This window comes from Theropithecus gelada, chromosome 10, assembly GCF_003255815.1.
Source record: "Theropithecus gelada isolate Dixy chromosome 10, Tgel_1.0, whole genome shotgun sequence".
In the NCBI taxonomy this organism is placed as follows: Eukaryota; Metazoa; Chordata; class Mammalia; order Primates; family Cercopithecidae; genus Theropithecus; species Theropithecus gelada.
The window spans coordinates 92,748,625-92,775,128 of NC_037678.1; the positions used below are offsets into that span (position 1 = coordinate 92,748,625).

General features: G+C 36.5%; 1 protein-coding gene across 5 annotated transcripts in view; it reads left to right on the forward strand.

Annotated features, from left to right (window-relative positions):
• Positions 1-26,504, forward strand: part of XRN2 (5'-3' exoribonuclease 2) — an 88,224-nt gene that overhangs the window by 43,252 nt on the left and 18,468 nt on the right. For all 5 annotated transcript variants that reach the window (XM_025398703.1, XM_025398704.1, XM_025398705.1 and 2 more), the window contains 11 exons: positions 652-787; positions 2,357-2,464; positions 2,564-2,653; positions 3,630-3,702; positions 8,535-8,618; positions 9,811-9,908; positions 10,502-10,581; positions 11,650-11,706; positions 19,406-19,474; positions 19,558-19,689; positions 22,618-22,745. In XM_025398703.1, coding sequence (XP_025254488.1) covers positions 652-787; positions 2,357-2,464; positions 2,564-2,653; positions 3,630-3,702; positions 8,535-8,618; positions 9,811-9,908; positions 10,502-10,581; positions 11,650-11,706; positions 19,406-19,474; positions 19,558-19,689; positions 22,618-22,745 — 1,055 coding nt within the window. The remainder of the gene's footprint in view (positions 1-651; positions 788-2,356; positions 2,465-2,563; positions 2,654-3,629; positions 3,703-8,534; positions 8,619-9,810; positions 9,909-10,501; positions 10,582-11,649; positions 11,707-19,405; positions 19,475-19,557; positions 19,690-22,617; positions 22,746-26,504) is intronic.

Below are 26,504 nucleotides of genomic sequence, written 5' to 3' on the forward strand. Positions count from 1 at the left end.
ATACATAGATATATAGAGATATAGAATGTGTATGTCTCTCTATATATATCTCTATCTCCTTTCCTTAAGCCATCAACAGCTCTTAGCTGAAAGAGGGATAAGGCCCAAGCAAGGATAGAGAGAGTAGGTATACACATAATTTCTGCCTAATGTCTAGATTATTCTTTTATAAATTTATTTTTTACATTTAAAAAAGTTACCTGTGTGAGTCTTAAGTAATTTAGTTGACTTTCTTTGTATGGTTTAAATATATTTTAACAAACTAAGGAACTTGAACTATATAAAATATCTTCAATATTTGAAGCTTAAAATGTAGCTTTAGAATTGTAAAAAGAAACATGTAAAGTAGTAGTAAAATTTGAGCAAACATGTGTTGTATATCTTTTTCAATAACATTTTTAAAATGTGGTTTTATAATGCTCTTACCAGAATCAGTGACTGGGGTGTGTTTAACTGTCTTTAAGTTGATAATAAATCCTATGAAATTAGACTTTTTAGAAATAATTAAATGAATCTGTGTTAGCATGACTGTTTAACTCTTTCACATTTCCCCTGGATATTAAATATAAATTGATTTGGGGTATAAGTTGGTAGACAGCCTGTTACTGAAGGTGTGTTAATTCAGCATACATGAGCTGTGCCTGGTTTTAGGTTATGGGAAGCTGGCTGGAAGCAGAGGTACTACAAGAACAAATTTGATGTGGATGCAGCTGATGAGAAATTCCGTCGGAAAGTTGTGCAGTCGTACGTTGAAGGACTTTGCTGGGTTCTTAGATATTATTACCAGGTACAAAAAGAATATTTTCCTCTGACTTTGTAGTTAATCATTTAAGAAAAATAGTAATTTCTTTTTTTTTTTTTTTGAGACGGAGTCTTGCTCTGTCACCCAGGCTGGAGTGCAATGTTGCGATCTTGGCTCACTGCAACCTCCGCCTCCTGGGTTCAAGCGATTCTCCTGCCTCAGCCTCATGAGTAGCTGGGATTACAGAGTGCACCACCACGCCCGGCTAATTTTTGTGTATGTAGTAGAGATGGGGTTTCACTATGTTGGTCAGGCTGGTCTCAAACTCCTGACCTCGTGATCCACCTGCCTCGGCCTTCTAAAGTACTGGGGTTACAGGCATGAGCCACTGCGCCCAGCCAGGTAATTTCTGTACTAATAGTATTATTGAGCTGGATCCTGAAAACAAACCCAGGCTCATTTTTTAAAGCTCCCTATTCAGAAGTCCATAATTGTAAATATTTATTTGTGAAGACTTGGAAGCTTCTTAGGTATTAATATAGAACCAAAGCTAATTTTTGTTAAAAGTATTTTCAGCATCAAGAATGTGATTGACTGCACTTTGTCTTTAAGATGATGAAAGGTTAGTGCTTTTAAAATTGGAGTACAAAAATAACTGAGTAATGAATTGACAGTCACTAAATGACTGAACAGAGGACAAAGCCTGGAAAATACCAGTAAGAATTCTAAAGGAATTTGAATGCTATCCTTTTCATAATATAGTGATGATACATGAAGCACATTCTAATTGGAATAACCTGTATCCTACCTTTTGATAATTGGTGAGAGATTAGGTAGACATATTGAGGATTGTAACGCTGATAGTTAATATCTGGTTTCGTGCTTAGAGAGCAAACCAAGTTAAATTTGGTGTGACCTGGGAATAGATGAAGTTTGTTGACAAGTAGACAGTAACGCAGTGCACTGAATATTGACTATTAAGTACTCTGTTTGCATGTTTTACTCCTACTGTCAAGATTTAAATTCACTAGACACTGTCAAAACACATGTTAGATATCTTTCCTATGAGTATAACTTGCTTTTGTTTTCTTGTTGGTGTGTTTACTCACATGTTTTTATAGTCAAAAGAAACTTGTCAGGTGGAAATATAATGGTGAATTTTAAAATGAAACTCATGGCTGTTTTACTCTAAACCGCTGTTCCAATAATGTCTCCTACCACCTTACATGCTCAGTAAATGTCAGCTGTGATTGCTTTTGGTTTTACTTGATGATGACAGCTCTAGAGATGGAAAGAAATGTCACCAAATGTATTTTAAGGATAGAAATTTTCACCAAATTGTGTTTGTGAATATGAAGTTTGGCAGGAACTACTGATTTTTCAAAGATGGTTTGTAATATTTTTAAAGTCAAAGAGCCATTGATATGAATTAGAAACTTCAAACTTAAACAATTTTTAGGAGTCATGGAAAAGATCGGTATTTGGAATATATACCAAAAGTCATATGTTTTATGAATAGAGTATTATAGGTTAACAGTCTAATTTTTGTTTTTTTAATTGTGTTCATCATTAACGTAGGCTTTTGATTTTGTTGTTACTTTTTAATGATTCTAGGGCTGTGCTTCCTGGAAGTGGTATTATCCATTTCATTATGCACCATTTGCTTCAGACTTTGAAGGCATTGCAGACATGCCATCTGATTTTGAGAAGGGTACAAAACCGGTAAGCTTAATTACTTAAAAGTCATAAAATTTATAAAATTTTGGATTAGGTAATAATCTTGGGTCTTTTAACTTTTTTTTTTTTTTTTTTTTTTTGCAGTTTAAACCACTGGAACAACTTATGGGAGTTTTTCCAGCTGCAAGTGGTAATTTTCTACCTCCATCATGGCGGAAGCTCATGAGTGATCCTGTGAGTCTCAGTGTTTTGAATGTGTGGGTGACAGGATTTTTGTCATACATTTTATTACTATTAGTTACAATTGCTTTTGCAGCTGATAGTTAAACAGTGAAGTACAGAAAGAAAGTATGTTTTTTACTCCAAACACACATATATTTCCTGCTTTCTTTGGCCCTACACAGTAGATTGGTTTGTTTTGGGGAGAAATTTTTTGTTTGTTTGTTTTGTTTTGTTTTGTTTTTCCAGATGGAGTCTTGCTCTGTCGCCCAGGCTGGAGTGCAGTGGCACTAGCTTGGTTCACTGCAAGCTCTGCCTCCCGGATTCACACCATTTTCCTGCCTCAGCCTCCTGAGTAGCTGGGACTACAGGCGCCTGCCGCCACGTCTGACTAATTTTTTGTATTTTTAGTAGAGGTGGGATTTCACTGTGTTAGCCAGGATGGTCTCGATCTCCTGACTTCTTGATCTGCCCACCTTGGCCTCCCAAAGTCGTGGAATTACAGGCATGAGCCACTGCGCCTGGCTGGGGAGAAATTTTTATAACAGTCATTTTGTTCTCTAGCTACCTGTAAGTCTTTAATTTTATTTGTTCCAGCCATATATGGTAGCCACCAGAGATGAGGAGACTGCCTTACCCAAAATCACCTGTGCACTTGTTTTGTATGCTAGCTAGAAAGAGTGAGACCCAGCCAGAAAGTAGGAAGTGTTAGAGTACGTAAACCCTTTACTTTCTGCCTGCCTGAGGCCCGTAGTTGTCAATTCTAAAATTCTTCTACAATAATGCTTTTTCTTTTCATCTTTTAAAATAACATTGTTCATTTTGTTTTACTATACTTGGGATTAATGACCTAATATCTCAACATTTTTTTAAAAGGAATGTACTTTATTTTCTCATCAGACCTTATAACTTGAATGAAAGTCATATCAAATTCTTTATAACAGAGATGTGTGACTTCTGTTTTGATTCTTTACTTTTCTCCCTGATACAGGATTCTAGTATAATTGACTTCTATCCTGAAGATTTTGCTATTGATTTGAATGGGAAGAAATATGCATGGCAAGGTAAAATTTAGATGTTCTTTTCTGGTAAAACTATGAGCAAACATAATTTTTGAAATGAAAGAATTCTGTAAAAGATAAATATTTTAGCCTGGGCAACGTGGTGAAATCTCATCTCTACAAAAAATACAAAAATTAGTCTGGCGTGGTGGCTTGCACCTGTAGTCCCATCTACTTGGGAGGCTGAGGTGGGAGGATTGCTTGAGTCTGGGAGGTTTGGGTTACAGGGAGCCATGATTGCGCCACCGCATTCCAGCCTGGGGGACAGAGTGAGGCCCTGTCTCATAAATAAATACTCTAAAAGGTAAATATTTTCAGAATTATATGTGAAATGTTGATATTTCTCCATCCAACTTGGGATTAGCAATGATTAATAGTAAATTTAATTATAACATTCTTAGAAGCAGTAAATTGGGTTGAAATAGGTTGATAATTACATCTTTTATTTCCTTTGTGATTAATTAATGGGGCTTGTTACATTCAGTGGTCAGTAGCTCATTAACACCTTTTGAGGTTGCTGAGAAATACAGAAACACAGGAGTGTCCATGTGGAGATTTACGTATACTCCATGGAAACTTTTGAAAAATATGCCAGAAACTTTTATTTAGTTTAAATACTTGATGTTGATCATTACTTTTCCTGCTACTTTTTCATTCCATTAACAGATTTTGTAGGAATGGCTATATAAAATTAATACTAACTTTAAGGTGCTGTTTACCACTCAACCAATATGTGATGATGATTGAATGTAAAATACAATAAAGAAATATCTCTTACACTGTAAACCAGCTATTGTTTCACACTAAAGCCATCCTGCAGCAAATTATTTAACCCTTTCTTCCACCAAACATTTTCCTAGGGTAATAAACACATTTGGTAAAATCATATTTTCATTTTTTTCTTATTGTTCCCTGTGGTTGGAATGGCCAATGAAATGGCTTACAGAGAGTCTTGAGACAAAGGGGAGTAAATAATATAATTTACAAATTGAAAAATCATGAGGCTTTGGAGTTGGCTTGATTTATGTAGTAGCGGAAGTATCATATCACTTCAGTGGAATGATCATGGAAATGCACCCATTGGGGTTATATAAGTGTTGTGTGCTTCATGATCATGTATTATTCCATGTTAAATGGATTGGAGATTCGGGTTTTTCAAGATGCTTTGTGGAGGATGTCTTGATTAAAGCAGAGAGAGAAGATGCATAGGACAGTGAGAGATGTAAAAGTAAATTAATTAAGAAGGAAATATATGTTTGTGTTTGTTAAATAAATAAATTATTAAATCATTGGGTTTATTAAGTAGATAAGTATATAAACATGCAGGTGACTTGTCAACTCTGTCATTGTGGTATGTATTATTTCTTTCACTGATGGGATATTTTCAATATAACTTAACTCTAGGGGAAAAGTGAGATAATGTACAAGAGTTTAGATTTCTTCACATCCTCTCCAACATTTGTTATTTTGTTTTCATTAGTAATAACCATGCTAATGGGTGTGAATGGTATTTCACTGTGGTGGCGATATGCATTCCCTAATGATGAGTGATACTGAACATCATTTCGTTTGCTTTTTGGCCATTTCTAAATCTTTGGAGAAATGTCTTTTCAGGTCCTTTGCCCAATTTTGAGTTGGGATTGATTTTGTTTTTTGTGATGTCCTCTGATGCACACAAGTTTTAAATTTTGATGAAATCAAATTTATCTTTTTTGTTGCTTCTTGTGCTTTTGGTGTCATATCCAAGAAATCTTTACCAAATCCGACATCATGGATCTTTCTTCCTATGTTTACTTCTAAAAGTTATACAGTTTTAGCTCTTACATTTAAGTCTGTGATCCATTTTGAGTTAATTTTTGTATATGGTGTAAGGTAATGGTCCAGCTTCATTCTTTTGCATGTGCATATCCAGTTTTCCTGGCACCACTTGTTGAAAAGACCATTCTTTCCCCCATTGAATAAGTTGGCACTCTTGTTGAAAATCAATTGACCATATATGTAAAGGTTTGTTTCTGGGCTTTCTGTTCTAGTCCATTGAGCTATGTATTCTTATGCCAATGCTATACTGTTATAATTGCTGTAGCTTCGTAGTGAGTTTTGAAGTCAGCAGTTGTGTTTTCCAACTTTATTCTTATTCAAGGTCCCTTGAGATTTCACATGAATTTTAGGATGGGTTTAAATTTTGACCTCAGATATTTTTGTATTTTATGCAATGTTTTATATAAATATTTTTACTTAGCTCAGTAGCAAGAACACACTTTTCTTGAGGTAAAATTTAGTACTGTTGGGAAATATAGTTTCTTCCTCATACATGTTTTTAAAACTTACTTAGTGAAAGTAATGACGATACTTAAACTCTTACCTGGATGAATACATCTTAATAGAAGATAAAATATATCTGGATACTTCAACATTTTTAAACTTGTGCTTATCAACATTTTATGTAATTTTTTTTTTAAAGACAGAGTCTCACTCTGTCACCCATACTGGAGTGCAGTGACGTGATCTTGGTTCACTGTAACTTCTGTCTCGCAGGTCCAAGCAATTCTCCTGCCTCAGCCTCCTGAGTAGCTGGGATTACAGGTGTGTGCCATCACACCCGGCTAATTTTTTTGTATTTTTTGTAGAGGTGGGGTTTTGCCATGCTGACCAGGCTGATCCTGAACTCCTGACCTCAGGGGATCCACCCGCCCCGGCCTCCCAAAGTGTTGGGATTATAGGTGTGAGCCACCGCACTGGGCCCAACATACGTTATTTAAAGGCAATATCATTTTGGTCCATTTGCCTAGTACTATGTAGATATATAGCATAGTAGTTTTGATTGCTGTATATTTTATAGATGAATAGAAAATTTAAGTAATTCCATCAAGTCACATAGTGGCAGAGTTAAGACCTGAACTCAGAAAGTCTGATACTGAGCTCATGTTCAAAGTGACTGTGTAATACCTAAGTTATTACCACTACTTGGGCTCCCTCTGGGTATTGAAAGAATTCAGTGAGATAATGCATATAACATAGGAAGTGTTCAGAAAACAGTAGCTGCTCTTCTCATGCTTACTATCAGCTCACTCTAGCTCTGTCATATCTGGATGTAAGGCATTCCTTTCTATGCTGGCCAGTAGGGCCAATTTATTGCTTAGTAACTTTCTTGCTGTTGAGTAACACTTCACATTGTTAACTGATTGGATTTAGCTTCTGGAATTGATACTGTAGAAAAGTCTTATTGTATATATAATATATATATAAAAATATGTAGCATGGTTTTATATATATATATATATAAAAGTACTGGGTAGGACACATATATGTATATATATCTTAAATGTAGTGGGTAGAAAACAAGCTACATGATGCTGTAGTTTCCCCTTGATATATTTCTCTTAAGTGTATGACTAAATAATATTTTAGCAATTTCCTAGGTTTTCTTCATGTGTTTACCAGTAATTGAAATAACTTGACTCACATGTTAGATATTAAGATCCTTGAAATCACTCTTTTAAGCCATTCAAAATTCATACTAGAACTTAGTTTCTTTTTAACTTAAAAAAAAAAAAAAATCAGGTGCAGTGGCTCACGCCTGTAATCTCAGGACTTTGGGAGGCCAAGTTGGAAGGATTGCTTGAAACGAGGAATTTGAGACCAGCCTGGGTAACACAAGGAGACCTCATCTCTACAAAAATTTTAAAAATTAGCTGGGTGTGGTGGTGGCATGTGCCTGTAGTCCCAGCTACTCAGGAGGCTGAAGTGGGAGGATTGCTTGAGGCTGTGAGTCTGAGACTGAGGCTGCGAGTTTGAGACTGCAATGAGAAATGATCATGCCACTGCACTCCAGCCTGGGTGACCTTATCTTAAAAATTAAAAAAATATATCTTACTAGGTAGTAAAATTGAACATGTTTCCTAACTTTGAAAATGCAGTAGCTAAATAATTAAGACTTGGAAACCTTTTCATTTCTCATAATTTTAAAGGGAATAGTCACAAATAACAGTGGTTTTGAGTAGCAGTAGTTTCAGAATTATTTAACACTATTTAGCATTTGTCTTTGCTATGTATCTTAAAATTTTTATTTAGCCAAAATACTACGTATACTGTGTATAGCAGAAAATATATATGCTTCAATAACTTTGTATATTTTTCTTACAGCATTGTATTAGTGATGTGCTTCTTCAAAAATTATGCATCTGGGTCCAAATAAGTGCCCTTAATTTCAGCATACTCCAGAGGATCATTTTAAGCCCCAAATGAATAGCCTCTGTTCTATCCCCTGCCCCCAAGTTATTTAAGCAAGTCTTTAAAAATTTTTTGTATATAATTAGTAGGCTTTAAAATGTAAAAAGAATACTATGGAATTTTAGAGCAGGAGGAGATCCTTGAATTCTGGTTGAACAGAATTGAGTATTTTGGTTGAAATGCTCTCATTTTACAAAAGATGAAACCAAGTACTAGAAAGATGAAAGGACATGCTTAAGCCCTAGGGAGAGTAACTGGCTTGCTTGGGGGCATCTTAGTAACTAAAGTGAGAACATATACTGGTATCCAGGTAGCCATTTGTTCATTTATTTAAAATACTTATCACCATGGAGTTAAGATTCAGAAAACATGATTTTCCATATAAGCCATTAAAGAATAGAAAATATGTAGAATTTTTTCTTCTGCCACTACATGGAAAATATTAGCATCTGAGTTTTGGCTTAATGAGACAATAAGAGTTCAGTTCCAAAATGTTTTTGTATCAGCAAGGAAACTCTACTAGAAAGGTTGATTTCGACCAATGATAAATTGGAATTTGGGTGATCCTGGTAGCAGGGGTGGTTCATTTGCACTTGTTTTCCCAGGTGTTGCTCTCTTGCCATTTGTGGATGAGCGAAGGCTACGAGCTGCCCTAGAAGAGGTATACCCAGACCTCACTCCAGAAGAGAGTAAGAATTATATGTCTTAGTTAACATTGATCTGCGTAATATACACTTTATATTTCTGTATAAAATTAGACCTTCCTTCCCCCATTTGTCAAATTTCCCATAAAGGGGGGCATAAATCATTGATTTTATTTTCTTATTACAGACGTTGACTTTACTTCTTAATTCATTATCTGTAAGTTGAGTAGTAGTTAAATAAAATGTTTTAACTTACAAGTATTTGTTAAATTTTTAAAAAAGCAATACTTCAACAATATCCTTTGACATTTTGATTCTTATATGATATGCACGCACGAAAGTATCTTTTGCCTGTTGGGAAGATATTATTCATTTTCTCCATCTGCCTTCTCCCCTACTCCTCCTTCCCCCCCAATAATAACTACTTTGTTTCAAAGGTTAGGGTGAAACAAAAGCATATGCTTTTAGAGTGCTAACTTGAAATATGACATAAAAGGAGGTATTTTGTAATTAATACTGACAATAAAAAGTATTCATATTCAGAAATTGCAAAGCTGGGCTCTATTGAAAAATTTAATACCATTATAATAAGCCTCTAGAAACAATTTCTATATCAAAAAGATTGTCTTTTAGAACGATCTTTTCATCAGATGACACTGTCTGTGTTTCCCCAGGGAATGATTATGTATTATACTAAGAAATTGAGTTTATTATAAATAAGAAAACATTGTCCTTTATCTTGCAGTATGTTTATATATATTTCAGTGGGTTTTTTTTTTAATGATCTTTTTGAAACTTTTTTGTTAAAATATTTTTTTTTCCCCATAGAGGTACATCACACATTTAGATTATCACTATAATTAAAAAATTTGTTTTTAATTGATACGTAATAGTTACATATTTTTGGGGTCCATGTGGTATTTTGATACCTATATACAATATGTGCTGATCAAAATAGGGTAATTGGGATATCCATAATCTCACATTTATCTTTTCTTTGTGTTGGGAACATTATAGTTTTTTTCTTCTATTTTTAAATATGTAATAAATTACTAACTTCCTCACAGTACTATCAAATACTAGAACTTACTCTTGTCTAACTTACCACTTTAAAATTATTTTTCATAAATTTTATAATTAAATTCTTAACATTTAGGTGCTTTCCCTTGTTTTATGCTCATAAAAATTGGTCTTGCAGTTTTTTATGTGTAGGTCTTATTCTTTTCTTTCCCCCTAGCCAGAAGAAACAGCCTTGGAGGTGATGTCTTATTTGTGGGGAAACATCACCCACTCCATGACTTCATTTTAGAGCTGTACCAGACAGGTTCCACAGAGGTATGTTACGCAATTTGGTTAATTAGAAATGCACTTTTTAAAATTGTGGTAAAATATGCATAACATAAAATTTACCATTGTAACCATTTTTAAGTGGTTATAATTCTGTGGCGTTAAGTATATTTACAGTGTTGTATAACCATCAACACTTTTTCAGAACTTTTTCATCTTCCCGAATATAATTTCTGTACCTTTTAAATAATATTAAATAATATCTCCTCATTCTGCCCTTCTCATTCTCTAGTAACTTCTACTTTCTACCTCTGTGAATTTGATAGCTGTGTTCTCGATACTTCATATAAGTGAAATGATACAGTATTTTGTATTGGCTTTGTGTCTGGCTTATTTCAGTTAGCATAATGTTTTCAAGGTTCATTGATATTGTAGCATGTATCAGAATTTCATACCTTTTTATGGCTGAATAATACTCTATTTGTATGCGTACTTTTTAATCCACTTATCTATTGGTAAATACTGGGTTTGTTTCTGCCTTTCGGCTCTTATGAATGATGCTGCTATGAACACTCAAGAATCTGCTTGAGTCCCAGTTTTCCATTCTTTGCATATGAGATCAGGAATGCATTTTTCCACAGCCAGTGGATGTACCCCCTGAACTATGTCATGGGATTCAAGGAAAGTTTTCTTTGGATGAAGAAGCCATTCTTCCAGATCAGTAAGTTTCATTTTGTATATAATTGAGGTGACTGGAAGGAAGTTTAGTTAGGATTTTTTTCCTTGTTGTCTAAATGTTTATTTTCTAATAATAGTGAGAAAATTGTGTTTAAAATAAGACAAAACCTTGCTGACTGAAAAAGGCTTGGGTCCAAAGCCCAGCTCTTTATAGGAGCTGTGTCACCTTGTGCAGGGAGATCTGGGAGTCCCTTGCAGGATATCCCGAAGGTCAAAGCTCTTTTCATAATGATACTAAGATGTTATGGTGTTACTTGCTTTTCTTATACTTTCTCTCTTGAGTGCACAGTGGAGTTTTTCAGAGGCCTCTCAAGAGATAGAAGCAGAGGAAAGTAGCTATTAAACAGATACTAACCAGATACTAATAAGATTTTTGAAAGTGTACGTACAACAATGACATTGTTTTGCTTTGTAAAAAATAGCTTTTCATAAGAATGTTATTTATGTTAACATGTAGGGTTATCTTTAATTATTTTAAAATTTCATAGTCATAATTTTTAATGGGTAAATGTTCATAAATATAACCACTATAAATAAAAGCCCTTTGAGATTTAAGAAGGTAAAAGGGTTCTGAGACCAGAGTTTGTGAACCACGTCTCAAGGGTACATTTCCAGGAATGGAACTGCTGGCCATAGAGTATGTGTATCTTCATTTTTTTTCTAGATAATATTTCTAGATGGTTTTTCAAAGTGGTTACACTGTGTTGTAATCCCAGTGGCAGTTTGTGAGAGATCTTGTTTCTCTACATTTTGACAAACCCTTGTCACAACTTTAATTTCTGTCAGTCTGGTGGATGCTTATTGACATCTTGTGGTTTATATTTGCAGTTCTCTGAGTGTTAATGAGATTGAATGCCTTATGTTAATAGTTAGCCATTTCATTTATGTGGTACTTACTGTTTTTTTAAAGATATAAATGGTTTTATTGTTTGTGTTAGTGCATTCTAATGATTTATCTTTTCTGAAGACTAACAAACGTAGCAACATCTTATTTCCACTTACCTAAAAGGTTAGTTTACAGATAGATGTTTCTTCTCTTGTTTCCTTCTAGAATAGTATGTTCTCCTGTTCCTATGTTAAGGGATCTGACACAGAACACTGTAGTCAGGTAAGTTTTCCAAAATTCATGGCATTCACTGAGAACACAGCTCTGAACTTGCAAATCCATTTTAAAAGACCTCTGATTCACAAGGAAATGGCAGCTGTTAATCCACCAGTGCTTTGAGATTGGAGAGTCCCTGTGTTGCAGACCTTAGAGCGGAGCCTCTTGACTCTAAATTATGTATATTGTTAAGGTTACTGATTTAACATGCTTGCTTATCTGTTTTCTGGTTTCCCATGACAACGTGTAATTCTTCCTGGATTAGGCAAGTGGGAGGTAAACAGTAGGAGTATCTAGCAGTTTGTTATATAGGAACAAACAGAACTCTACACCCCAGAGGTTCACACAGCTTCCCTGCATTACAACAGACTATTTTACTTATGTTTATAATCATGGCCCTGCAGAGTTTGAAAACAGAAATATTCTGTAGTATATTTTAGTTAAGATGACATAGAACAGAATATATTTGTGAAAATTTTTATTAGCAATTATAAACTTAAAGGGCTAATTTCTTCTCTCTGGAAAACTAATTTATATCTCAGTTCTTTGGTGCTGACAGCATATTCTATTGAGTAAAAATAATATAAAATGTAATATGACCGTTTGGACTAAAATCCAACAAATTGACTACTCTTTTGTATTACATAATGACAAATTTTGATGGCAGAATTTAGTTGTCATTTTCACCAATCTTTAGGTAAGACTAAAGCAAACACATCTCAGGTATTCAAGAATTTGATAAAAGCCTGCTAATCCTGAATCCTCCTTTTCCATCCATTTTTGTTTCTCTCTCCCTCAGGAAATATTTTAGATTTTTTTTTTAGATTTGCCTTTGTGAAGTATAAACATGTTTATTTCCTATCTTTAATGGATTCAGGTAGTAAATGATTGCCATTCTGGAAAGGCTTTTATTTAAAGAAAACTATTGTGAATTCGGAAAGTCTTTCTGGATGAGTTGCTTACGTTTATCTTTACGTATAAGTTTTTGTTTATCTTTACACCTAATTTGTCCTGGCTCTTTGTCTTTGTGCTCTTTTGTTAAGGGTGGGGTACAGAATTGAAAGCCACGCTCCTAAACCCATCACAAACAATCTGGCTCTGACAAATTCATTGTGAACACTGTATTAACCCTTGGGGTCTCTGGCTTGCATTAAAGCATTGGCGCTTCAGGCCAATTAATTCCACGGTTCTCTCTTTGGATTGTCACATGTGTGCTTGTGCTTCTCAATTTTTCTGCATATATTCAAGGGCCTTCCTGCCTAACCCTCTAGAAATAGTTAATTCTACTTAACTTTCTAATTAGGATAGAGAGGCTTGCCTAGAGGAGAGTTACAGAATTAATGGACACATTTTGGAATTTTTGTTTGGATGATGATGATGTTGGTTGGTTGTTTCTGAGCCTAAAGGGGCCTTTGGTATTTAGTATACACTGTGTTCACAATATTACTAAATTTATAAAACAGGCCAGGCACGGTGGCTCACGCCTGTAATCCCAGCACTTTGGGAGGCCAGAATGGGTGGATCATCTGAGATCAGGAGTTCAAGACTAGCCTGGCCAACATGGTGAAACCCTATCTCTACTAAAACTACAAAAAATTAGCCGGGCATGGTGGTGGTACACACCTGTAGTCCCAGCTACTCGGGAGGCTGAGGTGAGAGAATTGCTTGAACCTGGGAGGCCAAGGCCTCTGTGAGCCAAGATCATGCCACTTGGGCAACAGAGCAAGACTCCGTCTCAAAAAAAAGAAAAATGTATAAAACAAATCCCAGATCTAAATGCATATTCAGGTGTATGTTGAAAATAACTTTATAATGAAATCAATTAAATTAGGTTAATTTGCTGAAGATTTGTGGGGATTTGTGGGAGACTGAAGTTAGCTTCCTTTAAGTAAAAGTAATTTTCAGTGCTTTCTTTGAAGGGTGGCAACATTAGGCTGAGATCCAGTTTTTACAGCAGATTTTTGCGTGTTTGTTTTAGGGCTCATTGTAGATTCCAGTGTTAAATTTGCCTTATAACTTTAACTTATAATTTTCAGATTTAAAAAATCTCAAAATATACTCACCAGTCATTTGCCGGTTATTTTTCTTTTGACTCCTGGCATTTTTTCCTCTTCCTTATTTAAATACATCTAGTATCCCATTTGATATTTGAGAAATCGTTTCCTCAAGTTGAGTTTAGGTAAGTTCTTCCCATTGTATTCATTCTTATCTGTAGCGCTCAGAAAGATGTTATACAGGCTGTTGAAGTCCCTTAAATTCATAGACAGACCTTTAGAGAATATGGTCAACTCTAACCTAGGAGATCATATTTTTTTTTCACATTTCTAATTCCATAAATTACTCAACATATTAGCTTCTGCATGTGACTTTAAAATCATAGAAGAGTTTTCCTCCCAATCTGAAGGGTAAGTGCATATGTGTGCTTTTACTTTTTCAAGGCCTGACGTAGCTTGGCAGGGCCCTGGCTCTGTGCCTGAACCCCCAGGTCCTCAGGATGCTTCCTTCCTGCCCAGGCTGATCCCTTCAGTACCCTTTGACCTCTGCCCCTCTCTCCTGTTGTTTGAAATGCTCTTCCTTTCTTTTTTCCACCTGCCCCATAGCCTGCTGTTTATTGCTTTTCTTTTCTTCTAAAGCGTAATTTATACAGTTTTTATGTATGTTGTTTCCAGCAGTAGTGTCATTAGGTTTTTTTTCCTCATAGCACCCAGCAGCATAGTTCTAAACTCATATTTAAAAAGCTCAGTTGTTCATAAAAAAGCTTAGTTGTTCATAATGTTGCAACCAGTGTTTTCCAAAGTCTTTGAAGAGCCTAAACTTTTTTCTTCAGAGGAGTGTTTCTCAGACTTTTTGTATTCATTTTTGGATGAATCAGACAAGGTATAGAATGTTTTATCTCTTCAAGGAGATTTTTTGTTTTAATGTGGATGTGTATGAAGATGGATTTTTTAAGTAACTATTTCTGCAGCATTTGCAAGGCTTGTGCTTGGCAAGCAGATAACTCGAAATCCAAAGCCTGAAGGAAGTGGAATACATGTAGTCAGCAGTGGATTTGATGGTGGAAAACAGTTGGGAAAGTTTCACTTTCACTGCCTGCAGTACTTTATAGGACGCTGAATTGATTAACCTCTTCTGATAGAATGTCACAATTCTATAAACTCTTTAAGTGTTTTAAAATGTCAAGTATATGAATCATGAAATTTCCCTGCAAGAACAGTTTGCCTTTGTATGCCAATTTAGCATTAATTATGGAATATATCAGGGAAAGGTTGTGTAAAAATGAAACTTGATATTTGGAGTTTTCTGCTTTCTTTGTGAAGTGTGCTAACACTCTCTAACAGTAATACTTAAAATAGCATTTCTAAGGATAATTCTTAAAGCGAATCAGAAAAAGGCGTTCTATATTCCATTCCTTTTCTGCTGAGACTTTGCTACAATATTTTCTTAACAGCAGTGCTGAAAGTGCTACTTGTGATATAAACAAAAGCACTGTTCAGTTTTCTTATTTTCAACCATGCTTAGGTTTTAAATTTTTATTTACTTTTTCCTTGGTGTGTTTATGAAGACAATCAAGCGATTAAAATAGGTTACCTGTCAAGGAAAGGATCTGTTATGCTCCTTGGGGGAAAGCTGGCCTGGTACATAAAAGCTTGATGCGTCAACAGTGTTTCACCTGCATTTGGAAAAAGTGGATAAAAATACTTTTGTTTAAAAATACTTCAGTTTACAGAATTAGATGAAGTAATACAAATCTAAACACAAGTCTCTTACCTCAGCTGGGCAGACTGTTGAGTCTATAGGCTGTGTTAACTCGTTCCCTTCCTCTGCTTTTCAGAGCTTGTGTGAGGGTGCTTCTCTCTTTACCTCAGTGTTACTTACTACTTCCCTAGATAAGCTCTCCACAAGTAAACCCTTTTGCGTCTGATGATGGAATTTAAATGACATAGACATGAAAAAAAATAAAAGACCTTCAAAAGTTTGGATCCATATAAAAAATTACCTTTTGAGTCTTTGCCTAATGGGTTCCTGCTTAGTCTGTGTGTTTGACTTTTAGGAAGTTTGTTTGAGTCTGAGTCATGGCTGTTATCATATTGGAAAAATACATTTCTAAAAACATAATAGATCTTAGCATACATTTTTGGGAACAAATTAAAATACTAAAAATTGTTCAACCCTTGGAAGCTTAATCCATTTTAGGAGAGAGTGTGTCTTCAAATTGTTCTCAGAGATCCAAGGAAAAATGGTATTAATACTTTGTTGTCATTAGTGTCCTTGTCTTTGAATGGAAACTTCCAAACATTTTTAGATACTCCTTTTCTATCTCGTAATGGTTTGTATTGTATTAAGTGTGTAGATCTTTTTGTTGAGTGTGGTTCTGAGGCGAAGTAGGGATGATCTTGGAGACTGTCCTATTGACTTGGAAAGTTTCTCCCTTTCAGAGCAGGAGCATGAATAATGGAATTTTAAAAACAATTTTGTTAAGGAACAATTGGGAAATAGATGGATTTGTTTTCTCAAACTTTAGTTTCAGCTATCTTATTAAATCTTTTGTTATAACCATTCTCCTGCAGAAGTGGTTATCTCTGTGACCCTGGGATTTTCCTTTCTCCCTGGGAGCTTACTACCTTGGCTCTTTCCTTCATTTTCTTAGTTTCAGGTCTTTCTGTGCATGACTTGGAGATCTTCGTCTGAGCTCCATCTCCATTCTAGTTCCAGCCTTACCACTTTATTTACTTTCCCAACATTCCCATCCCAGATGTGTGTCGAAGACTGTTGCTTAGGCTCTGTCGGTGACCTCTTTGTGGGTGTCCCCCTGCTCTCGCACACTGCTGCTGGGTTGTTCTTTCTGAAATGATCTTTGATGACTTTTACGTCCTTATTGACTACTTGCAAAGGCATCACATTATACTCACACAAACCCTCCATAACCATAACCTGCTTCAGTTACCTTTCTTCCTGCCCCACTTCTGCCCAAATGCATTTTTACTCTAATCTAGCCCTTCTCAACTGGAGTTCCATGGGAGAGTTCTGCCTTGAGATCTTAAAGCATCTGTTGTACGTATCAGATTGTAGGTAACAGTTTGTGTCCTGTATCTCTAGAATGATACTAGCTATGTTTTTTCCTTGGGAGAATTGAGAATGTACTCACTCATCATTTTTTGTAGGGCTTAATTCCCTCCCACGTCCCCATTGAGAAGGGCTGCTCCAGTAAAACTGTACTGTTCCTTGGTCCTGGGACCCCTTTCCATATCTTTGTTCCATTTGTTTCCCTTGCCACCCTGTAACCAATCCTGTCTCATCTTAAACCGCAGCCTCTTGGATGATGTTTTCCTTGGTCCTCGGGTGAAATAATTCCCATCCTCCCCCTTCCCTCCCCCCAGTACACACATACCTTTAGCCTACGCTGACAAAGATGTTTGTATGGAAGGTGTATAGACACACATGCTTTGACTCAGCATCTTTTCTGTGCCTGTTGTTGCATTTTTCTACTTTCTTCCTTATTTCTCTTATTAGAAGGGGAGGCAGGCCTGATGCCTGGCGGTGTGCATAACCCCCCTCCCACCATGAACCATGCATGCAATAGATATTCTAACAGTTTGGCAAACTGCTAAAAAAAGCCCTGCTGAAACACAGATACCTGCTTCAAAACACTATTTGCAAGTTTTGCTTTGTTACTTGACTTTTTATCTGCAAAGCCCTAACGAGCCCAAATACTTAAGTACCATTTTCTGTCATCCTCTTAATTTATCGCTGTCTGTCCTACCTTGCCCTGCCCCATGCCATCTTGCCAGTAGAAAAAAATCTGAGCTAAAGACAGTTGCCAGTGAAGAGTGAGTTTTAAGAAGAACCAGTTGAGTAATAAGTATTGTTCAGCTGTTTTTGAGCTCACGGTACATTTATTGTAAGTGAATCCATTTTTGTGTACTTAAATTTAAAACGAAAATTTCTGTAAAGCGGGTGGACTCTAGTTAAAGCGGCAGTATTCAAAAAGAAAATAGCTAACTAAAAATGTCAACCAGGTTAATAAAACTCTTCTTAAAAACCTTTTTAACTGACTGTAAGTGTAAGTGTAATCATTGGAGGAATTTTGAAAAATAAAAAAAGGAAACAAGTTACTAACTTACAGAGAAAAATCACTGATAATCGATTGATGAATATGTCTAGTCTGTTGTATATATGTTTCCCATGTCATTAAGGTCATTAAGTATTCTGTTACTAAATTTTTGGGGTTTTTTTGTTTTTGTTTTTGAGACGGAGTCTCCTTCTGTCGCCCAGGCTGGAGTGCAGTGGCACGGTCTTGACTCACGGCAGCCTCCACCTCCCGGGTTCACACCATTCACCTGCCTCAGCCTCCCGAGTAGCTGGGACTACAGGTGCCCGCCACCACACCTGGCCAACTTTTTGTATTTTTAGTAGAGACGGGGTTTCACCATGTTAGCCAGGATAGTCTCGATCTCCTGACCTTGTGAGCCACCGCGCCTGGCCTTCTGTTATTAAATTTTTTAAAATGTTATCTGAGTTCTTCCTAAAAAGGAAGAACTCCAGTGTTTTAACCAGTCCGCTATTATTCATACACTTGGGTTTTACAGTCTTTGAAACATTGTGAATAATAGTGTTATAAGCATCCTTAAGTATAAATCTGGTGTATAACCAGAGTCCTGGAAGAAGCATTGCTGTGTCAGAAGACAGACTTAGGTACTTACCAACCTTTGGGATAGGTACACACACACACATACCGCTACCACCGCCATCACCACCAGAAAAGAAGTTCAGCCCAGCTTATACTCAAAGCCTGAGTGTATATCTTTTAAAAATTGGCATATTGGCCGGGCACGGTGGCTCATGTCTGTAATCCCATTGCTTTGGGAAGCTGAGGTGGGTGGGTCTTATGAGTCCAGGAGTTCAAGACCAGCCTGGGCAATGTGGGGAAACCCTGTCTCTACAAAAATTTTAAAAATTAGCCGGGCGTGGTGTTGCATACATATAGTCTCACCAGTGATGGAGACTGAGGTGAGAGGATCTCTGAGCCTGGGACGTTGAGACTGCAGTGAGCTGTGAGTTGCCACTGCACTCCAGCCTAGGCAACAGAGTGAGACCTGTCTCAAAAAAAAAAAAAAGCATATTTGTGTAGTTGTCAAATGGTGAAAATTATTAAAATCACACATTAGGAGAGAAGGATACGAGGGTCCAACTGTGAAGTTCAATTTTTTTTTTTTTGTAATTCCCCCCCACACCCCATAGATTTCTTAGCAATTTGTGTGCATTTTTTGATTTTGCAAATATTTCTATTGGTATATCAATTATTAAAATAGGGGCTAATCTGCCTCAAGATGCTTAGGGGTTTTTGCCATGGACTGAACAAAATTAAAGGTTATTTTATTTTTATTTTTTGTTGTTATAAACCTCTTCGACCTGTCTACAATATCATATTGAAATTTGAGTTGGGGCAATGTCTGTTATTTCTCTGTCATCACCAATAGTTAGCTAGAGCATGACTTTTCCCACAGAGAAAAAGTTACATGAAGGTTATATGTACCAGGAATTAGAGACAGTTTGGTGAGGAAGATATTTAGCCATTTGGCAAACCCATTTATTAACTAAAATAATTTTTGGAGAGGACTTAAACATGAAAAATACCTCAGTCTACATGATAATTAAGACAGGCTAATATAATCAGATCATTGAATTGTTTCTTGTTCTTTTCCAGTATTAATTTTAAAGACCCACAGTTTGCTGAAGATTACATTTTTAAAGCTGTAATGCTTCCAGGAGCAAGGTAACAACAGTAAATTACCTAGGTTTATTTTGTACAAATGGTTTTCATCCCTATTACTAAGGGTTGTCTTTTTAAATGGTCAGAAAACCAGCAGCAGTACTGAAACCTAGTGACTGGGAAAAATCCAGCAATGGACGGCAGTGGAAGCCTCAGCTTGGCTTTAACCGTGACCGGAGGCCTGTGCACCTGGATCAGGCAGCCTTCAGGACTTTGGGGTGAGTTGTCAGTTTCTAGCCCTTGTGTATTTTGCTTTTTCTGAATCATCTCTCAAGACAAGTCAGTATTTATGCCATAATTTTTTTTTTTTTTTTTTTTTTTTGAGACGGAGTCTGGCTCTGTCGCCCGGGCTGGAGTGCAGTGGCCGGATCTCAGCTCACTGCAAGCTCCGCTCCCCGGGTTTACGCCATTCTCCTGCCTCAGCCTCCCGAGTAGCTGGGACTACAGGCGCCCGCCGCCTCGCCCGGCTAGTTTTTTGTATTTTTTAGTAGAGACGGGGTTTCACCGTGTTCGCCAGGATGGTCTCGATCTCCTGACCTCGTGATCCGCCCATCTCGGCCTCCCAAAGTGCTGGGATTACAGGCTTGAGCCACCGCGCCCGGCCAATTTTTTTTTTTTTTTAAACTCTATGAAAATACGGGGTTTGGGCCAGGTGCGGTGGCTCACTCCTGTAATCCCAGCACTTTGGGGGGCCGAGGCAGGCAGATCATGAGGTCAGGAGATCGAGACCATCCTGGCTAATATGGTGAAACCCCATCTCTACTAAACAAAATACAAAAAATTAGCCGGGCGTGGTGGCGGGCACCAGTAGTCCCAGCTACTTGGGAGGCTGAGGCAAGGGAATGACGTGAACCCAGGAGGTGGAGCCTGCAGTGAGCCGAGATCACGCCACTGCACTCCAGCCTGGGCGACAGAGCAAGACTCCGTCTCAACAAAAAAAGAAAAAAAAGAAATACTCAGTTTGTTTCACACTTACATTTTTGTCTCACCACCACGGCTGACCACCACTACTACTATGTCCTCTCATAACATTGCTTACATACTTAAAACCAAGCAAAGAGTGGAGCTCCATCTTTAAAACCTAAACAGGCATTTTGGACAACACATTATTGTACGCCACAAATATCTAACAGACCATAAAATACAACTGTTTTGTAGATATTTTAATAACTTTGATGCTGCTCTGCTTTTCTTCATTTTTAAAAATTCACTTCTCCATTTATGTATTGCTGTATGTGTTGCATGAGAATTCTATTGCTTTCTCTAAGATGTTTTACTATTTTTCTGACTGTTACTTCAAGGGAATAAAATCTCCTCTTTACCTGCAAGAAAGTTTTAGCTGAATTAATTAATGTATGATGGAGACTCTTTTTCAAGTATTGACCAATACATTGGTATGGAAGCCTCCAGTCTCTTAAATTTTTGTTTGCCCAGTGCTTGAACAGTGGTATCTCATAGTTGCTTGAATTGGCATTTCCCTGCCTACTGAAATTATCTTTTAATATGTTTATTAGTCATTTGTATTTCCTCTTCTATGAATTTTTGATTTTTATCCTTTGCCCTTATTAGTTACTGAATTGTCTTTTTCCTAGTTGTAGAGATACTATAGAGAGAGGGGACTTGTAAACAATAGCAGGTAAAGCTGGTATAGAAAGAGCAACAGGCTTGCCATAATATTAATGAGTTAGGATTCATGCACTACTAATGATAACTTATAAATAGATATTTCCAATTAGTGGGGAAACCTTAAGATTCAAAAAATTATTTAGGCAGAAGGTCACCATCAGCATGTAATTTATACAACAAATATTAAGAGGGATAGTGTGGCAGAGTGAATAAGAGCATGGGCTTTAGATCTTAAATGTCTGGATTCAGATACCTTTTTTTTTAAACCACTTAATATATTTGTGAACTTTACTGAACTACTCTATGCCTCCATTTCTTTATGCCTGAAGTGGAGACAGTAATTATACCTACATATTCTTAAAATTATGAAGTTGTAAAAATTAAGTGAGCCCAATGTCTGTCACGCGCTTAGGGTGGTTCCTAAACACTATGTAAATGTTAGCTGTTATTGTCATTGTTTTGGAAAGTCTTCATTCTTAGTAGCAGTAAAAGAAATGCAGATTTGAAATAGTCCTAAGATAACTTTTTTGCATTATTTCAGCTATTTTGGAAAGCAACATACTATTTCCTCTAAATAGAGCAGTGAGTTCAGAAGATACTCTTAACCTTTGGTCCAAATTCCTACCTCTTGGATTTGTAAGGAGGAAGTAATTTTAGATGAGCATAATTATATGCCCAAATATTTCTATTGTATTGTAATCTATACTACTAGTACAAAATGAGAGAAATGGTTTAGTAAAGTGTAAGACATCAACATAATATTCTATAGGTTTATGTGTTAGAATTACAAAGATGGGCCGGGCGCGGTGGCTCATGCCTATAATCCCAGCACTTTGGGAGGCCAAGGCGGGCGGATCACAAGGTCAGGAGATCAAGACCATCCTGGCAAACACGGTGAAACCCCGTCTTTACTAAAAAATGCCAAAAAAAAATTAGCCGGGCATAGTGGCAGGCGCCTATAGTCCCAGCTTCTCAGGAGGCTGAGGCAGGAGAACAGCGTGAACCCGGGAGGCGGCGGAGCTTGCAGTGAGTGGAGATCGTGCCACTGCACTCCAGCCTGGGCGACAGAGCGAGACTCCGTCTCAAAAAAAAAAAAAAAAAAAAAAAGAATTACAAAGATGAAGAAAAGACATAGGCAAGTATTTGATATAGTAAATTAAAAATAGCAAGATGTAGAGTAGTCATGTATACAGTGATAGCAAGAACATGGATCCTTAAGGATGAAACTGAAACATAATGCAAAAAAAGAAAAACATTCAAATTTTTTTTGTGTGATGTAAGTTGTAAATATTTAAGTGGTTATCAATTAAGAGTCTTGGTGTGGCAGATGAACATTTCCTCTCACTATTACCATTATGTAGTTTTGAGCTTTAATTATAAACCACCTTTTTGTTTGTATTATCTTGATCAGATCTGTTAGTGAAGACATGGCTGTGAGCATTTGTTTTATTTGTGTCAGCTGTGTTGTGATGGGTATATCACTATATAATTTTTTTTTCTTGTGTTGGGTCCTTTTATAGCCATGTTATGCCAAGAGGCTCAGGAACTGGCATTTACAGCAATGCTGCACCACCACCTGCAACTTACCAGGGAAACTTATACAGGCCGCTTTTGAGAGGACAAGCCCAGATTCCAAAACTTATGTCAAGTAAGCTTTTACAAATCGGTTATTTTACATTATGAATTAAATATCACAGCAAAGGTTGGTTTCTAATCTTTGTTGCTGAAAAAGATTTGTTGTATCAGTGCAGACAGTGAACTTTAAAAACATGTCAGTTAGAAGAGTTGTAAGAGAATACCTTATGCAAAATCTTTCATATATTTTTTATCTTTATTTTTGTGGGTACATTGTAGCTGTATATATTTATAGGATATATGAGATATTTTGACACAGGCATGCAATGAGTAATAATCACGTCAGGGTAGATGGGGTATCCATCACCTCTAGCATTTATCCTTTGTGTTAGAAACAGTCCAATTATACTCTTAGTTATTTTGAAATGTACAATTATTGACTATAGTCATCCTGCTATGCTATCAAATACTAGATCTTATTCATTATTTCTAACTATTTTTTGATAGCCATTAACCATCCTCCCCTCCCTAACCCTTCCCCTACTGCCCTTCCCAGCCTCTGGTAACCATCCTTCTGTTCTCTGTCTCTGTGAGTTCAATTGTTTTAATTTGTAGCCCCCACAAATAGTGGGAACATGCAAAGTTTGTCTTTCTGTGCCTGACTTGTTTCACTTAACATAACGACCTCCATTTCCATCCACGATGTTACAGGTGACAGGATCTCATTCTTTTTTGTGGCTGAACAGTACTCCATTGTGTATATGTGCCACATTTTCTTTATCCAGTCATCTGTTGATGCACACTTAGGTTGCTTCCAAATCTTGGCTACTGTGAATAGTGCTGCAGTAAATGTGGGAGTGCAGATGTCTCCTTGATGTACTGATTTCCCTTTTTTGGGGTGTATACCTAGCGTTAGGGATTGCTGGATCATATGGTAGCTCTATACTAATTTACATTCCCACCAGTGGTCTACGAGGGTTCCCTTTTCTCCACATCCTTACTGGCATTTGTTATTGCCTGTCTTTTGGATAAAAGCCATTTTAACTGGGGCAAGATGATACCTCATTGTAATTTTGATTTTCATTTCTCTGGTGATCAATGATGTTGAGCAACTTTTTATGTACCTGTTTGCCATTTGTATGTCGTCTTTTGTGAAATGTCTGTTCAGATCTTTTGCCCACTTTAAAATTAGGTTACGTTTTTTTCCTATAGAGTTGTTTGAACTCCTTACATATTCTGGTTATTAAACTCTTGTCAAATGGATAGTTTGCAGATATTTTCTCCCATTCCATGGGTTGTCTCTTCACTTTGCTGATTGTTTCCTTTGCTGTGCAGAAGCTTTTTAACTTGATGTGATCACATTGGTTCATTTTTGCTTTGGTTGCCTGTGCTTGTGGGGTATTGCTCAAGAAATGTTTGCCCAAAGCAATATCCTAGAGATTTTCCCCAAAGTTTCGTTGTAGTAGTTTCATAGATTTTAGTCTTTAAACTATTTTTATTTGATTTTTGTGTATGATGAGAGATAAAGTTATAGTTTTATTCTTCTGCATATGGATATCCAGTTTTCCCAGCACCATTTATTGAAGAGACTGTCGTTTCCTCAGTGTATGTGCTTGGTTCCTTTGTCGAAAATGCGTTCACTGTAGGTGTATGGATTTATTTCTGGGTTCTCTATTGTGTTCCATTGGTGTGGGTTATCTGTTTTTATGCCAGTACCATACTGTTGTGGTTACTATTGCTCTATAGTATAATTTGAAGTCAGGTAATGTGATTATTCCAGCTTTTTTCTTTTTGCTCATGATAACTGATTATTCTTGGTCTGTTTTTCATCTTGACTATATATAGTTAAATGAATAAGATAATTTGGATTTCTTCCTTAATCTTCACTTACAAATCTGTTTCTTAGTTAATAGGCAAAAAAAGTATGTGGAAATGATTGCAATTTATTTCATTAATACAAGTATAATTAAATCACATGTGATAGATATGGATTGTCATCACTTAGTTGCCTGAAAGACAAAGGTGTCCCTTTCTTGATTCAAATTGTATCTCAGTATTACCTACAGTATAGCCAGGCACTGCTTTAGGTGGACTATACCTTTAACCCCATAGTTCTGGAAGACCTTAGTCTTTCCTTAACCCCTCATAATCTGTTCTGTGGACAGGTCAGAAATGTTGACCACAAAAATAATTAACATGGCATTTGGATTGCAGTGGGAAAGGGAAAAGATACTTGAATGTTAGATTTCGTAGATTTTGTATTAATTTTAAATTGTATCCCCATTTAATGTTATTTTTGAGCTCCATTGTCATGCCCATTTATCAAAGAAGTATAAGTCATGTGCCAGTGTCTCAAAACAAATGTCTTCATGAAGGCTTTGTTTCTCCATTCCTGGTTGTCTGGTTGCTACAAGGGCAGCATAGGGGAGAAGAAACAGTGTGGCAGGATGCTCAAGTTTGTTAAATCTGAGTGTCATATCATTAAAACATTTTTTTCTGATTGTTTGGAATATTTCATAAAAATTTGATTTCCAAAACACAGAGTGATACTTTGTTATAGACACCCCTCAGAGCTGTTTTTAAACCGAAGCTGTACTTATTAAAGAATGTGCCAGGTTAAAAATGGATAATTGATGGGAAATATTTGTACTATGCACCTAGCACTGTTGTAATGCCAGTTAATTTACACACCAGAAGTCCAGATTTTCTGGATGTAGTACCCAAGAAGAAATTGGTTCTATAGGTCTTACTCTTTCAGGGCCCTCTGTTTTTAGTGTATTCACTCTCTATCTCTGTCCCTCTCTCTGGCCGTATAGCTTTGCTATATGGCTTAATGACATTGAGTGGAGCTTTGTGAGACTCTATCATGAAAACTATGGACTTCTATTCAGTGAAGCACAGAAGGGATACAGAGGTACAGAGTCAGTGGTCCTGTGGGAATCTGCTTGGTGCAGTGGTTAACAGCTGCTTCCCATAAGATTTAGCAAATAACATTTCTAGGTATTTCCATATATTCAGTATCAAGTCATACCATGTACAACAGGAGAGTCTAATCATTTTAAATGAACTATCTTTGCCGTAAGATTTTACCAATAAATGGTGAAAGCATATCCCAACGTATTTTTAAAGCCAGCTGTTACTGACACATTCCTATCCATTTCTTTTTTCTTGTTACTCTTTACCATTTACATGGATACCATGGCCTTCTGCTTCTAGCAGAAGGATCCTGTTCCAATAATAGGGAAAGAAAGAAGCCAGGTTCTTTTATTTATTAGCTTTACACCAAAGGAGAGAATTTCATGCCCTTAGGGGCCTACAGTTCTATAGTTCTTGGTCTGCCTTCTTTGGAAACAGACAACTCTTGTTTGCATCTGTGCATTTTATTTCAAATAGTGGAGTCCCCTCTCTACTTTTATTAATATTACTTTGGTTAAGTAACTCCTTATTTGCCATTGTTGTGGCTGTTACTAGATTTAATGTGTACTTACAAAGTACAAAATACTTACAAACAGACTTTAATTAGAATCTATTCCAGTTAGAATATCTTTATTTCAGTTATATCATGAAAAAATTGGGCAATATGTTTTGTAAAGTAGGGATTGATTTAGAGCAAGAAACAAGTACCCTCTGCCTGGTGACTTGTAAACATTGACTCAACTGAGGATTAGTGCTGGGACTCTAATGACATTTAACATCTTTTCAAAGGGCGTAGGAATGGGAGGAGTGAAAAAGTTTATGGACAAAAAATTGGCAATCATGTGGTATTTAAATTGAGCCCAAAAGTGGGAAATTTGGGCTACTCTAGGCTGAGAGAAAACTATGAGCTTTGAAG